At 35.2% G+C, this 17,277-nt stretch overlaps 1 protein-coding gene across 3 annotated transcripts in view; it reads left to right on the top strand.

The window, feature by feature from the left end:
- THSD7A (thrombospondin type 1 domain containing 7A) overlaps positions 1 to 17,277 on the top strand; it is a 437,500-nt gene that overhangs the window by 215,410 nt on the left and 204,813 nt on the right. For 2 of the 3 annotated variants that reach the window (XM_053897781.1, XM_053897779.1), the window contains exons 3-5: positions 5,157 to 5,405; positions 6,839 to 7,020; positions 11,140 to 11,208. In XM_053897781.1, the coding sequence (XP_053753756.1) occupies positions 5,157 to 5,405; positions 6,839 to 7,020; positions 11,140 to 11,208 (500 nt within the window). The remainder of the gene's footprint in view (positions 1 to 5,156; positions 5,406 to 6,838; positions 7,021 to 11,139; positions 11,209 to 17,277) is intronic. The other variant, XM_053897780.1, reaches the window with a different exon arrangement.

The following is a 17,277-nucleotide window of genomic DNA, read 5'->3' as shown; positions in this document are numbered from 1 at the left end:
AGCAAAGAAGACAGGAGATGGGATTCTGAATGGCAAATAGTGTAGATGAAAGTAGCAGAAGAACTGGGCTACTTCTGTCTGGACTCATTGAGGACAGTGGACAGAGCTGTAGGCTATCAGGGAGCAGGACCAAAAGTTCACTCTGGCTAACTGACAACCCACGGGAGGGCAGTGGAAGTGGTGACAGATTATGGAGAGCTTTGGTTACCAGAGAGGAAGGTTGGGATTTGATTCTGAGAAAATGAGGGTCTTGGGAAGTTTCTAAACAAAGCTCAAAAATGATAGTGTTATTTTAGGAGGTGAATGAGGCTACCTTCAGAAAGAAGGTATATTTTCACAGATGTTATGGTTATTAAATAGCCTTCAGAAATAATTTTAGGAAAAAAAAAGATTTGAAATTCTTTTGAATTCTATTTTTGTGTAACTTGAATAGCTTGAATTATCAAAAATGAAATTTATAGTGGTGCCTGGGTGGCTCATTCGGTTGAGAATTTTGACTCTTGGTTTTGGCTCAGGTCATGATTCCAAGGTCATGGGGTCAAGCCCCGCGTCAGGCTCCATGCTAAGCATGAAGTCTGCTTACGACTCTCTCTCTCCCTCTCTTTTCCTCCCTTGCTCATGCACTATCTTTATAAAATTAAAAAGAAATTTATAACTTATCAGTTTTAACCTTGACATGAAATTAAAGATGTTAAAGATGTGGATAATCAGAGTTTGAAGTAACTATCAGAAATATCTGTGCTCTGTCCTCTTAATGAAGTCTCTTTAAAGACAAGTATTGAATTCTCTCCACTTTTTCATTTTTTTCAATATTTATCTGATTACTTTCTATCTGGTACAGGGTATACTAAATAACATCTGCTTCTATCTCAAAGCCAAGCTTTTGTTCCATTAAGTCCTGGCCATCTGGGCTATCCTGAATGTAAATGAAAAGGAAACTGTCACAGTGACCATCATTACTTTACCGGGTCATCCTTGCAGAAGCATAGCCCATGCCTTTGACTTTCCCAGAGGAGCATGTTCTCATGAAAACTATAATGAACCAAGGTGTATAGTTCTCCTGAGTACTTAGATGGCCAGAATAAAGGAGAGAATGGTACAAGATAATAGCTGCATGATTCGTAACCATGGATCATTTGTTACCTACCCTATTTGGTCTCACTAACAATCACAAAATGTGCTTACAAAGGTCTAAAATGAGCCCCCATGTGAGACCCCCTCATATACTCCTATTGCCTTGGCTTTCATCTCTTATACCCTCATGATTATTAAAAGTATACAGACCATCCAGAACTTTCAACCAAACCCTGAACTTTAATTCTGAATCTGCCTACTGAACATTTCTGCCTCTTGGATATGTCCTGGAAATCTCCAGATCAAATCAAGACATTAATGTTAAACTCATTTATAAACTGCCAGAAACTTACTTCTCATTCCATGTTCTCCATTTCAAAGAAACACAATGCTGCTCACCAGATCATCAAAGTTAGAAACTTCCAAGTTGTTTAATGACTCCTTCTCTTTTAACCCTTTCAATTATCCATCAGGTTGCATGATTTCTAACTCCTCTTTTCTTAGACTTGGTAGCTCCTTTCAATTTCTTTTGCCATTATCATTATTGTGCCCTTCCTAAACCTCATTAGCAGAAAGATTTAGATGGAATCCCAACTCGGTTATTTTCTAGACCTAGAGGAGACATTTAGATTTCATTTCCTTATCTTAAACAAATAAACAAAAAAATGCTTTACCTTATAGAGTGGTTTTGAGGATTACATTAGATATTTTAGGCAAAGTTAAACACAAGACATAGCTCATAGTAGACATTCAGTGAAGATTAATCTCATGTTCGTGATCACACCTATTAGACTGAGCAATGTCTGGCACATAGTAAGCATTCAATATATGTTTCTATTTATTGATATATGCATTATATTATATCAATGACATCATCATCATTATCATGGTCTTCCTGCCTCTTATCTTGTGTCCTAATATTTCACCCTCTACATCACCATCGAAATTTATACAAAATGCAAATACCATGTCCTTTTTCCTGCAAATCTTTCAGTGATGCTCTCGCCCACATAATTACTTTTCTGGTCTACATAACTGCCCTTGATCTGGTCTAGGCTTCCATTCCACTCTTATAACCTCTGTGTAACACAAACTCCTTACATTGAGGCCAAGGAAAAAAATCTGTATTTTCCCCACCAACCAACCAACAAATGGCTCTTTTATTTCACATCTCCATAAATTGTCTTTATTTCAATCTGACAAATTCTAATACATTGTTTAAAATTCACCATAGTAACCTGCTCCTTCAGATAGCCTTCTGCGCCTCTCCAAGCAGAATTATATGCTTGCAACTTAATTATTCTAATCTTGAGATTGTATATCCAAAGCCCAGTATTAAGTAGAGTTACTGAATACATGTTTGTTGAAATAATTGTTTGGGGTATTGGAAAATTACAGGAAAGATAATAGATTGATATATAGGTAATATATTGTTACATATTAACATAAAAGAACTTAAAACTGTTTTTTTTTGTTTATGCTACTAATTTCTTACATGTTGGACCTGTTCTGAAAATTAACACTTATCAGGGAAATGTATTTGTTGTGGCTTTTTCATAATCACTAATTCCTCCTTAGGACAAGTAGCACATTTACAAAGTGAACTTATGGTACAAATCTTGGGGCAGTGAAACAGTGATACTAGTTGATTCACAGTTAGCCAGTAACTTTGGCATTGGCCCCAGCTAAAGAATTTGTCCTAACAAACTGAGATTTACAGTTTAAAATGTGAGAAGTAGGAAAAAATGGTTAATAAAATGGGCTCTGATTTTTAAAAATCCAAGCTCAAAATTTAATCTACTAATTGCTAGATATATGATCTTGAACGTGTTTCATAACCTTTTGGAGACTTTTTCCTTATAAAATGAAAATAAGAACGGTACCCACATAAAAGGATTGTTGGGAGTATCAAATGAAGTGTTAAACTTAGGCTGCGCGTATGTAAGACTCACAAGACTATACCATAGGCCACATTTGGCATCAGGTCTGTTTTTGTGAAGGATATAGAATAGGAACTTGACATGATTGTAGATCAGACCTTCCAAATGAGGAAATTTTCCTAGAAATCTGTAAAGCACAGCTCACATGGAGGAAAAGTTCTACATCAGACAAGCCCAGCAGCTGTTCTGGCTTAAAAGTCTCATGACCCGCAGAAGCTGAGATCTCATGAAGCAACCCCATTGTCACAGCCGCAAGGTCGCTATAAAAACACAAGCCCTCTCCCTAGAGTTGCCGCATTCAGGGAAGCTCAAAATGGTGGCTGTCTATCAGGTATTTGTAGTTTCTCCAGTGCAGATGGGATTTATCCAAAGGAGTTATTTTATCATAAATAATACAATCTAGTAACATAGCTGACTTGCCAGCTTTATTCAGATTACCAGGACAACTGAAAAAGACCGTTAACTGATGGTCAAATTCTCTACAAAAGGTTAAAAGGAATTTTTAATCCCTCTGCCTGTACATGAAACATGAACTCAGTATTACATAGAGGATAACATATACATGTTAATATGAAAACAATCTCAAGAAAGATAAGAATTGTATCTAAGAGTAAATTACAGAGAAGTTTGTAAAGAGAGGCATTAGAAGTCATGATTTGGTCATTAGTTTGCCTGACTTTTGTGAATGAACTCATAAATGCAAGAATGAAAACTTACTCATTACAGAGGAAGTTTTGCTCTGTTGTTAGTGTTGTACCTAATATATCATAAATGCCCAATACCTGCCATTTGAGTAAAAATTGGGTTTTGGTCTTCTGTGTTGTTAGAAGAAAAACAGAGCTGACTCACAGGGCTCTTTTACCACTATTCTCGGATGATTCTTCTTCCCAGACCTCTCAGCTCAGACAAATTGACTTTGATGCTTTGAGCTCTAATTGTCTCCTAGGAATGCAATTTTCATGCACATGCCAGTAGAATTAAGAAGATTGAATGTGAGTTGTTACATTAAAATGGACCTGCCTCTTGGTATGGTTAATTACCATAGTTAAATATAGCACCTGAATGACAAGACAGAATTATCAGTGCATTCTCCCAGTGGAACAGATGGCTGTATCATGGCGACAGGCTGCCCATGTCTTGTAAACATGCATTATTGGTTATTGAGAATGGGCAAGAGTTCAACTAAGAATCAGCACAAGGCCACCCACTTCCAGGAAAACCATTTAAAGTGCATATGCCTGTAGTCATTGGCATTCATAACATCATCTTCATATGTATACATTACAATTTAGAACCCAGCATCCCTCTAATTCAAGTAGGAGTAGAGAGATAACAGTTTGAATACAAATACTTTACTGACAAGTAAATATGAGACATCTACTTAGAGTGTATTCTGTAATATATAAATAGATTTATATTTCTAATGCTTATGATGTATCTAATTAAGATACCCATATGTATATTGTATATTAAAGTGTGAACTACAAGAGTTGATGTACTTGAATAATCATAAAATTGTGACAGCTAAAGTTTCAAATGATATTAAAAATAGTGTTAAGCTTATGGGGTGCCTGGGTGGCTCAGTCAGTTGAGCACCCAATTTCAGCTCAGGTCATGATCTCATGATTCGTGGGTTCGAGCCCCACATCAGGCTCTGTGCTGTCCTTCAAAAATAAATAAATGTTTTAAAAAAAACTTTTTTAATAATATTAAACTTACATTTAAGGGTTTTTTTGTTAAAACAATATTGTATTAAGTTAGCCAGGCATGTTTATTTAAATCACTAAACAATGAAAATTATATGTTAACTGTTCTTGGTTCCTCATTTTCTGAATTAAAACAAATCTGGAATGAGTGAAATGAACAATATGGTAAGCTTAGTTTCAGCTAATTTTGTTTAGTCCCTTTATTTTCTATTTCCTCTGAACAGCTTAACAACTCTTACAAAATAGGAAATGCAAATGTTAGCTTTGAGTCTGACTGCTTTTACACATCATAAATGTTGATATATTTTCAATGAAATTGGCCTTGTACCTCCAAGTAGAAATAAAAATGTCCGAGCTTATTTTACTCTGGAGTGTAGAAGACAAAGTTTGTAACTGCTCATTAGTCTGTGATGAGAATCCTAATGTTCTTTTGCAGCTTCTGCCGACAAGAGAAGCTGCCAATGACCTTCCAGTCCTGTGTGATCACCAAAGAGTGCCAGGTGTCAGAGTGGTCAGAATGGAGTCCCTGCTCAAACACGTGCCGTGATGTGGCATCCCCAAAAGGCACTCGTGTCAGGACACGGATCATTAGGCAGTTTCCTATTGGCAGTGAGAAGGAGTGTCCAGAACTTGAAGAAAGAGAACCCTGTGCATCTCAAGGAGACACAGTTGTCCCCTGTGCCATGTGAGTAAATAAAGGATGGCAGCTTATGTTGTGATGTCTCCCTACCTTGCGTGTTCACATACCCATTTGATTTTAAATGATTAGTGAATTGAGAAATAGTGATTTTTACAAATTCTAAGTGGGAAAAAATAAAATACCATTTTGCAAACACTGTCCTACAAAAATGTTCCGACTTTTGGACTTTATTCTATAAAAAGTGAAATTTTCATTTTAACTCCCCTAAAGAATGATTTGTTTGGTTTCACTTTCCTTGACATCCCCCTCCCGACCCTCTGACTCAAGGCATCATTTATACGTGTTTTCTTTCTTTCTTTCTTTTTTTTAATTTATCTGAATGCCATTCTTCCTTTATAAATATATATGTCAGGAGCATTGTTCTGTGATGCCCCAGTCCTGCAGCTGTGTTCACCCCCTTTTAAAAATGAAAAATGAATGTGAAGGTCTAGTTTGCTGTCATGAAACTTTACTATTGACAAAGCGAAGCAGCTAGATCAGACATCAGAAGGCCCATTTAACTTTTTTTGTCCATTTGCGATGAACATTAGTATATCCATTTGTACCCATGTTGGCTGTTAATCTGATTACCGAAGAAGCATCTTGGTTAAAGTGACACGAAGTGCTACATGAGCCATTTTCTTTGTGCTTTCAGAATATCCATTTTCCTTGAGGTGGGGAAATGCCATCACTTCTATCTGTAGTGGCATCGGGAAATGGTTCCTGGCTATTGCCTTAAAGCACATATTGGGCTGACAAGCCCCCAACATTTCTTTCACATCCTAACGTTGATTGGAGCTTTAATTTAGAACCACAGATCATCTTTCCTGTGTTTCACTGATTAGAAACTTCAGCTCTTTTCAACATTCATCAGGCACTCATCAGGGATTCTCAGTGCTACAGAAAAACACTCATTCTTCACAATAAAGAGAAAACTCTGAACTGTTATATATTTTTTAATCCTCACACACACTTATAATTTTGATCCAGTATGAAGTAGCAATTTTCATGCATTTTATTAAAGGCAAAACAAATGTTTGGGTTGATCATCATTTAGAATGTTTTCCATTCTCAGATTCAATCCTCCTTTGTTTATAAGCATCAAGAAAGGGCCAGCCTGAGTTCAGCTTAATTGAACATAAAATTTTATGTTTTCAGCATTATGCTCTCTTTTCATAAAATATTTATAAGCAACTTCCAGTAATTGCAAATAAAACAGGATCATCCTAAATTTAACCCCTCTTTAAATGGAGCACTGCTGAGGATAGAGGAGAAGAAATTGAACCTGAATCTGTACCACAGATGTAGTAGTCTATGGTTGATTCAAGAGGAAAGTGTTTTTTAGACTAATTTTTTTTAAGAAAAAAATATGTAAGAAGAACAGAGCAAAGTTTTATTGAATAAACATGGTTGCCACGGCCAGCATTTTCTTTCTTTAGGTATGGCTGGAGGACTACAGAGTGGACTGAGTGCCGGGTGGACCCTTTGCTCAGTCAGCAGGACAAGAGGCGGGGCAACCAGACTGCCCTCTGCGGAGGAGGGGTGCAGATGCGAGAGGTATACTGCGTGCAGACCAATGGAAACCTCCTCTCGCACTTAAACACCCACAAGGACAGAGAAGGTAAACTATCTTCTTCTTTTCAACTTACACATGCAGACTGAGCCTGGAGTCACCCTGCAGGGAGACAGATATACATATAGATATCCGGAACATGAACAGTCATAACTCTGTTCACATCATGGCTGATATCCACTTTGATGAACAGTAATTTAAATTTTGGTTGTAAAAAAAAAATAGTAATAATCCAATTCTGTCCCTGGTCAGTTCTGATTTGCTGACAAGTCTTTTAAATATTCTGACTGCAGACTCTGAGTCAAAATTTAGCAGGTGTAACTAATTATAAATACAGAAGAAAACATCTTGTAAGTATACATGTAGAATGGTCATTTATTTTAAAGGCTAGAGTTCCCTTATATAAGATGTAAAATCTGCTTGTAAAATGGCAACCCCTTTTGCTGTTTGTAATATGGTTGAAAAATAGTAGGTTAATTATGGTATTGAGTGAAATTTTCAGTTTGAATTTAAATGAAATAAATACAGAATAAGTACAAAGTACGACTACAGTAAAAAAAAAAATAATAGGTAGCTCAGTCAATTAAGCATCCAACTCTTGATTTTGACTCAGGTCATGATCTCAGGGTTCATGAGTTCGAGCCCCCTGTCTGGCTGTGCACTGACAGCATGGAGCCTGATTGGGATTCTCACTCTCTCTGTCTCTCTCTGCCCCTACCCCCTCACATCTCTCTCTCTCTCCTTCTCTCTTTCTCAATAAATAAATATTAAAAAATAGTAATGACATGACTTTTTTAAAAAAACTCTTGATTAAACCCTTTGATTTGGAAAACCTGTCTTAGAACCTTTTTTGTTGTTTAAATCTCAATTTGGGGACGAGATGTGCTAAGTGTGCGAAAGGATAAGTGAGTTCAAGATGGTCAAGGCTAAAAGTATATATTATTATATATTAATATTACTCTACATTTCTAATAATTATTAGATTAAGTTTGTATTCAATTAATTGCTCTTAACTCCCTACAAATATGAATGTTTTTAAGCAATATTATAGGCAGACCTTCTTACCTTCCCTCTACCTGAGAAGAGCAGGATTTCTATCATTAGTCCATTAAATTAATATCTATTAGTTGCCAACAGAATTTCAAAAATTGTATGAGGTGATATGGATGGAAATATCAATACAAAATTTGTGTCAGGAAAGTGCTCATTGTTATCATGAGGGCACACAAACCAATAGGTATAATACAGTATGAAATGCATTACAACTTGAGTTTAGAATATCTGGGGGGAGGGCGGTAGAACAGAAACAGAGAAGTGGCACTACAGCTGAGTGATGACACACACCTCCCATACAGGAAGTGGATCAGGAATGCAAGAAGTTTATTCCAGGCAGAGAGGACAGCATGTATTGAAACCTACAGGTGAAGACAAGCAAAAGCCAATGAGAAATCTTGCCAAAAAAGATGAGTATGTTGTATTTGGCAAGTTGTAAATAGGATAGGGTAGTATTCTCCAGCAAATATGTTGGTTGGAAAGGGAAAAGAATAAGGATAAAGACCCAAAATAGGAGAATTTTCAGAGAAGAAATCTGGTGAAGGATGCCCAGAAGAGAAGGGAAAAAACCAAGAGAAATGAGTGTTAAAAAAAAAACAGAAGACAGGACTCCTCTGCCTCCCCCCAAAATTAGTGGCACCAATGACCAGCAATTCATGGAAAATAAGCACTGAAGTTGTGCATTTGCAACTTGCACAATTTAATTGTTTTGTATCCACTAACTTTACATAGTATGTCACCCAACTCATTTGGGAATCTAGCCTAGGGATACATTTTACTACTAATGTTTCTTGAGATTGTGAGAAAGTAGCATAAAACATGTAATGTTAGTACATTAATATTTTCTTGGCCATTTTAATGGCCACATTTTTAACACTGTTAGGTGGATTTATTATAGCAGTCCTTTCAGAGTAGTATAATTTCATTGCTAGAGGTAGATCAGATTTTAGTTTCTGAATGTCAATTATGTCCTGTGGGTTATTACTTTCAAAAGATCCTTCAGAATTCTGAATTGCAACTGGGTGGTTTTTTTTTTTTTTAACCATTTTGCCATGGAGTCTCCCTATCACTGCCAAAAGCATGGCAGAGCACCAAAAAGTCACAGAGAAAAAGGGAAACAAAAAGAACATTGTCGTTAAGATGTATGTGTTGGAGTAAAGCAAATGCCAAAGCAATGATCCATGGATATGGAAATAATCAATTTGCCTAAAATTAATATTAATCATATATGTATGTAACATGAATAATTTGGTAATTTGTGTCATTTCATTTCAAATACCAAGAATACTAATAAACCTTATATAGTCTTTTTAAAGACAGTTAATCCTCCCTAAAAGTTGCAGCTTTTTTTTTTTTCTCAGAACTTAGACTATATGAATTTCTCCCCAGAAGCACTTAACCATTTCCCAATGGGAAACGTATTCAATATGCCAGCATCCCAAGGGTGATGTGTAAAGACTGTACATGTGTGTGAATGGAGAATAGTTAGGCTGTGGGCTGTGAGGAATGTTCACATTCTGTTTTCTTTCAATAAATACCAAAGAATGAAAGCTTACTTTGTAAAAGAGAGGGAAAGTCCTCCAAATAACTCCTTCAATGAGTCCTAAAAAGAAAGTACTGATCTCAAGTAATCCTGATTGTATAACCATGAACAACCTGCCCCAAGAGCAATTTGTATTACGCTTAATATGAAGAACACAGTCTACACTGTTGGCAGATTTGCACCATGTGTTCTCTGAACAAATGTCTTCTTTCCACATGTAACCAAGTTATTAAAAGATACCTTAACCTAAAGTAAAATACTTTAACTCAAAATGAAATTTCCTGATATAAAAATACTGAAAACGAGTGATGTGAAGTTCACGTAAAATTCCTTTATTATCTTGGCACATCACATTACACAGAGGAATGGTAATATCCACCTTACCACAAGGACAGGGCCACATTAAATAACTTTATTCATTGGTGTATTCACTACTATTAATAGACTCACACACACCAGGCTATAAAAAATTCTCCTCCCTTCAGCTAATATATTTAATTTCCAGAAAATCAAAATGTATCTTATTAAAGTATGCACAAAGTATAATGTATTATATTTGCAACTTCGCACCTTATTTGTGCCCATTGAATTATACCATCGGAATATTTATGAAGTTGGTGATAGTACCTATAGATAATTGGGAAAATATATCTACTTGATATTGGAGACCATCCATATCTTATTCATGTATTGCCGCAGGCCATAGGTAACCCTCCCAATCTTGACAACATTTGTCCTACAGTATTTCAGGTGAGCAAAATTTCCACTTCTTTAGAAGAAAGGTTTGACAAGTTTTCTACTGAGAAGAGTTAGTAGTAAAACCCTGGGCAGGTTCTGTTCAGCTGGCTGATCGGAATTCCAGCAGGCTGTGAACAGTGTTCAGCTTATGCTGGCATGAAATTGACCCTTATGAGAATATGACAGGAAGAGGCTTTGCCCATGGGGAGGTTAGCAGTACCTAGAAAACTGATGAAAATGTTGCTTATTATTGTATACATAAACATGAATTGATTTTTTAAAGAGCTCAAAGTGAAATGAAAGTAGATTTTAACTCTATAATTCAAGACATTCTTTTAATACAGATTGAACATGTTTTTAAATGAAGGAAACCAAGAGTATTGGTTCTAAAGCACCATGAAGCTTTCATGATATATATTATAGGAAACGTTAGAACATTATTTTGTAGAAAATAGATTAAAAAGTCCACAATGAACTCTGGATAAGGTGTGTGGGCTTGGAGGCTATTAAGAAAAACAGCCTGGATAATGAGCCTGTATGATGACATATAATAAGATAAACCAGCAGAAAGTTTGGGCGATCGATGGAAAGATGGATGGCAGGAAGGTGGTTAAACTGTGAATGGGTAGACAGAAAGATGAAGAAGGAGTTCATAATTTCCCATGTTCTGCAAAGAAATAAGGAGAATAAGTCACCATCTCTAAATGGAATGCACACTATTTATAATTGTAGTTGTTTATCCACAGTTTCCACAAAGTAGCCCACTTTGGTCAAAGCTGATTTGAAAAAAAGAGAAATACAATGCTTATGGTGCTATTTCCCTGTTATTTCAGAAAGTAAATATCAGAGTACGTCGAAGTCTAGTGCTGCTCCTTTCCTATCCATCACTTTTGAAATAACAGGTAGGTGAGAACATTTTACATGCCATTTCGATCAGAAATATGTATCAGACATTCTCTGTACATTTCCTTATATAATCCTTAAATGATCTAGGAAACACAGTGGTTTACTTTTGCTTTCTCTATATCTAGAAATGTGTCCATGCGGACCCCTCAGATAGAAGTGCTTTCGTGTTTCTTGACTTTCTATAACATCTTTGTGTAGATGTTAAAATTATAGAAGAACATAAAAAGATGTTAAAACTTACCAACTTTAAATTGTCACTAGGATACCATAATTATATACACAGATATATAAAATTTGGTTATGAATGCTTCTGTTGAGATAAATTGACAGTATGAGCACTTTTCAAAATTTATCCTATTTCTAAGCACACCACTTTGAGCTCTACTAATCTTTTAAAAAAAATTTAATGTTTATTTTTGAGAGAGAAAGAGGGGTGGGTAGGGGCAGAGGGAGGCAGGGGCAGTGGTTACAAAGCTGGCTCTGTGCTGACAACATAAAGCCTGATGCAGGGGTCAAACCCACAAACCGTGAGGTGATGACCTGAGCTGAAGTCCAACGTTTAACTGACTGAGCCACCCAGGTGCTCCTCTCCTAATCTCAATAAGGTAAATGAAACAGGAACAAAATAACACCATGACTCCCTTTTGAAGACAGCCTTCACAGTTGCAGGGGGATGTAAAAAGCACTGTGGTATAATTATAGACTAATTAAAACATAGGAAATCCTTGAAAAAAGTCAGGTATTTCTTGGAAATTACTTCTAGGATATTTTGTGGGAGAGAAGGGCTGTTAAACCTATGAAATTTGTGATGAGTAGATTACAAAATAGAAGTGAGATGCCAAGAGATGTCAGCCACTGGAATAGAAGCTAATAAAAACTTACATGCTGGGAACTAGATTAAGTTAGTCAATGGTCTACCCCCAAGATAATTTAGAGTTTTTAGTAGAGGAAGAGCTTACTAATGAGATAGCAGGAAGTATCCAACCAAAAACATATATATATATATGTATATATATTTGTACACACACACACATATATACATATATATACACATATATGTAACAGATTGTAAGCCATGTAAACATGAAAACAGGGCTTATAATGCGTTTAACTTAGTTGCTATTTAATAAACATTTGTTGTTTGATATGTTTATTCTCCCCTTTGTGATGGCTCTTACAATTTGTCAGAAAATTATTTCTTGAACATTTCAAAAATACTTTTAAAAACTCTTGATTTTAGCAAGGGGCTCTATTCACATACACCCTTCATCCCTGAATAAATAATTATTCATGCCTCTGACTTTGAATAGAGGAAACATGATCTAGTTGTTAGATCAAATGAAAAGAGTCAAAATTCTTGCACTGTGCTTCTGTGTGGGCACTCATTCAAGAGCACATGTTTTATATGTCTTATTCTCTTTTCTAGTTACATACAAAACTTTACAAACTCTTAATTTCATCTTAAGGCAACTTTCAAAAGAACCCTATGCAAATAATCAGGAAGCCTCATTTCTTTTCTGCTTGGCCTTATACCCTTATGTATATTATTTAATTTTATTTGCCTAAAAATACCTATTATAGAAGATTAGAAAAGCTGAAAATCATCCCTTACAAAACACCTAGACAGGCAGGGTACGATATTGCTTTAAATGCTTTTAAGAGCAGAACTGAGGTCTTGATTAACTAAATGATTTTTCAAAACGAACCAGGAAGACTGAACTGATGCTCTCCGTGTTGCCCTGGGTGGTAATTGTACCTGCAGGAGGAGGGTTACACACTGTGGGAATCGAGAAGGAGTGAAGTCTATAATGGGTATGACATAAAACTTTTAGCCAGAGAAAGAGAGTGAAAATGGAAATACTGCTTTACTTTTTCAACCTCAAAGAGTGATAGCAGCAACGAATGAGTGAACTCAACTTACCTAGAGAGGGAGAGGACAAGGAAGCAGGTCAGCCTCAGCCTTAGTTTGAAGTCAGGGCAAGAACAAACCTTTCCTATGAACTCCACATAAGGGTCTGTACTCATATTAATTAATTAAGTTTCAAATTTATGGAACTTCCATGAATCCAAAGACCACCAAACTGAGAAACTAATGTAAGAAATAGCATCAGGCAGGGTGCCTGGGTAGCTCATTGGTCAAGAGTCCGACTTCGGCTCAGGTCATGATCTCACTGATCATGGGTCTAAGCCCCGCGTCGGGCTCTGGGCTTATAGCTTGGAGCCTGGAGCCTTCTTCAGATTCTGTGTCTCCCTCTCTCTCTGCCCCTCCCCCCACTCATACTCTGTCTCTCTCTCTGTCTCTCAAAAATAAATATACACTAAAAAAAGAAAGAAAGAAATAGCATGACAAATGGTACTACTGAGTTGCCTAACATAAGCAAAAGCAAAATCTTTGAAGGAATGAATACCTTAACCTAAGCCACAGAGTTTCCCCAGAAAAATGTGCCATTCAAAGCTGCAAACTACACAAGGAAAAAATAATCCATTTTAAACAGGATTTAAAATACCTAACAAATATTAAGATTAGACTCACAACGTTGGAAATAATGGAGATAGCAGATAGACACCATAAAAGATATATGCTAGAACTTACTAAAGATGTAAAGGGAAAATTAAAACATTAAATATAATGAATCACACACAAAAAAAGACCAGATTTTTTTTAAAAGAACAAAAAAGAAATTCTAGAATTTAAAAGTGCTTTTACTGGAAATAAATAGGTAGATTAGACAGATTGAGCTAAACAGTTATTAATAAACTCAAGACAAATGTAAGGAAGTTAATCAAAAAGGAACACTGAAAATAGAAATTAAGAATAAAAGTGAGCTAAGTCATGCAGAATTAAACAAGAAGGTTCAGAATGAAAAAATTAATAGAAGACATGAGAGAATTTTCTAGATTTGTTGAAAGACAAAATGTACAGAATGAATAGAGACAGTTTTCAAACAAGATAGTGATACACTTAAATATAGAGTAGTGAGATTTCAGTTCATCAACTATAAGGTAGTTCTGTAAGGACAAAGTTAAAGGAATAAAGAAAAGGACAAAAATTAACTAAAAAGGAATTAATATATCAACAGTGAAATTCTCAACAGCTGAAAAAAAGGCAAAATAACAAAAATGATATTTTAAAAGTACTGAGAGGGAAATAAATGTCAATTTAGAATTATTTATCCTACCATTAAAAACTACCTACCATCAAAAACTATGGGCAAAATTAAGACAGAAGTGAAAAAGTTGACCTCTATGAAACCGTCACTGAAAAAGTTCCTAAGTGATAATGTTTAAGATGAAGGAAATTGAAATCAGGAAGAGAAGAAGTCAAGATGTGCAAAGAATTTGATAAACATCTGAGTAACTTAAGTATAGATATGATGAAGCAATATTATACATGATTAAAACACTATATTCTTAATGAGCAACAGTTATATATGACAGGAGGAAATGATAAGGAGTATATTGTTTGGGAAAGGGGACAGATTTGATCACCCTTATATATTAAGTCATTATGCATGTTAAAAATGTAAGAATAATTATCAAAATAAACTATAATTATTAATATTATATTTGTTATATATATTATAATATATAATAATATATTATAAGATGTATTTTTTCCAATCCAACAGGAAATAAAAGGTACTAAATAAAAATCAATTCAACACAACTGCTAAATAAGATAAAACTCATTTGCTTCCTAGAGATCTAATTAATACCAGATAAAGAAGACTAAAAATCTACAATATAACTTCTATATGTCAGAGTCAAAAGCTTTTACAGGAAATTATTTTGTTTTAATTATTACTGTTTTTTTGAGAGCATTGATCAGTATTATGAGTGTTTATAGTTCTCAAACTAAGAATATAGATTAATCAGTCCACACATTCACCATTGCTGGCAAATATGTAAACACACAAATGACACATGATGTATTTCTCAGGCGGTAATGCCTTCTGTATCTATAAAGTGCAGCTGAAATTTTTATTTTATCAAGGCAATAACATGAGATTTACTTAAATTATATATGTTTGCAGTGTCAAAACTATTCAGAAGATTTGTTTAATCCATTAAATGGCATTTGATGGGAAATTTTCTTGGATAATTAAAAAATGTCCAGAATTTTCTCTAGTATTTTTAGAGTGAAGAATAATCTCCAGGAACATAAAACTCCATAAAAATTACATTGCTAAAGTGGTATTGTTCAATGAAGTATGAATGTGATTGCAAACTTTTAAAATTGAAGGAAACATTGAAAATTCATGAGTACCTATATGTCAAACCTATCTCCCTTTTTGTCATTCGTTTCTCCCAGTTTGTAATGGGAAAGATGAATGACATCTTCCCTAGGCAAAGGTAATAATGACAAAGGAATTATTACCTAGAGAAGATAAAATGTATTATTACCTATCTTGGTGTCTTGAACAGAGTCATAGATGGTATGGTGATAAAATATGTGAGTAATATTAAGCTAACAAGGATAAAACTTTGGAAAATAAATTTTGACACAAAAAGATGTTAATAGACTAGAAACACTGGAATTTCTCAAGAGTGTGAAGTCTAATGGAATACTTACACATACCAAAACTTAAGTCCCAAATGCTCAGTCTAAAAGAAAACAGTAGTCATAATGATGATATGATGACAGTGACAATATTGATTGAATTTATTAAGACACTGTTAATTATGTGGTTCCTGCAATGATTAAGTGCTTAGTGTGGGGAACAAACAGTTGGAATCAGTGACTTAATGTTAAACTCATCCTGTGTCTGTTCTCCCAAATGTTACTCTTCTGAACATCAATCACAGTCTGATTGATGAAGTGCTACAAATTTGGATATCTTATTTGATATTCCTTCATTCACTCCATAAATACTTATTGAACAATTATTAAATTGCATCACTGAAGATAGACGTTGAAGATAGAATGTTTTAAAACAAAAGTGGACTTGATGCCTGTCCTCAGGGAGCTTATAGCTTGATAGTAAGTAGCCTTGTCACTATAGTTTTGTTTACTGGATTTTCAGAACTGATGCTTCGTAAGGCTAACATGGAGAAACTTCTACAAATATACCAGTGTGAGACTTCAATTAAGCTCTGAAAGTACATTACAACCATGGTCCATCCTTAATAAAGAAACTTTACCCTTATTCCTTGGGTGAATTATTTTTCCAAGACATATATATCCTCAGAATACAGTTTAAGTATCACCTGGATGTTTTAAGAAAATGCATATTATCACCTGGATATTATCCCCTGAGATAGTGATTCTATAACTCTGGAATGAGTTTAGAAATCTCCCTATATTTTATAAGCACCATTATGATTATAATCAGGAGTTTATTTTACTATAAAGCCGATTAGAACCCTTTTAAAAGGCTTTCTAAAGCTATATAAGAGGCTAGGATAGGGTCAGGAAAGCTCCTGGTTTTCTAAGCCCCAAAGTTTATATAATTTAAGGGTCGCTTATTATTTTTTTAAAAAAATGTAAAATTCTAAATACAAAATCACTAAGATCTCTGCCAAGGCCCCAGAAAGGGACTGTGCATGAGAAGGACCTGAACCTGAAGCTTTAAGACTTCTCAGTAAATCTGTCCCAAATTCTAGCATAAGTTTTTGACCTCTAGTGGAGCCAAAGAGAATCAGTACTTTAAGATGAGACACAGAAACAAAGGCATATATGTGTAGAAAACGGGTTTTCCACATTTCTGAGGTTAGACTGGCAAGGAAAGAGTGGGAAAAGTCACTGTGCCCTCAGAAGTGAAGTAGAACTTTTAGTTCTAATAGTGGTCTTATTTTCACTCATCAAGCCCTAGCTTGGGGTTCCCAAGCTACAGATCTTTAGAAAACCACTATACCTTGCCAGCAGTTAAGCTAGGAAATTGGAGAGGAAGAGCATCTAAGATACTGTTTTATCTTCATCCCTATAACCCCCAGATGGAATGAAACCATAGCTATTAGTAAAGGTCCTTCCGTTAATGAAAGAAAGATGGTGGATAAAATGTCACATAACCTGATAGTGTCAAGTGACTGTAGTACATGTGCTTTTTGTAACCCTTAAGCACTTA

Source organism: Panthera pardus, unplaced genomic scaffold (assembly GCF_024362965.1).
Source record: "Panthera pardus isolate Hobbes unplaced genomic scaffold, ASM2436296v1 HiC_scaffold_8, whole genome shotgun sequence".
Classification (NCBI taxonomy): Eukaryota; Metazoa; Chordata; class Mammalia; order Carnivora; family Felidae; genus Panthera; species Panthera pardus.
The sequence above is the reverse complement of the archived record's forward strand: the minus strand, read 5'-3'. Positions and strand labels throughout refer to the sequence as shown.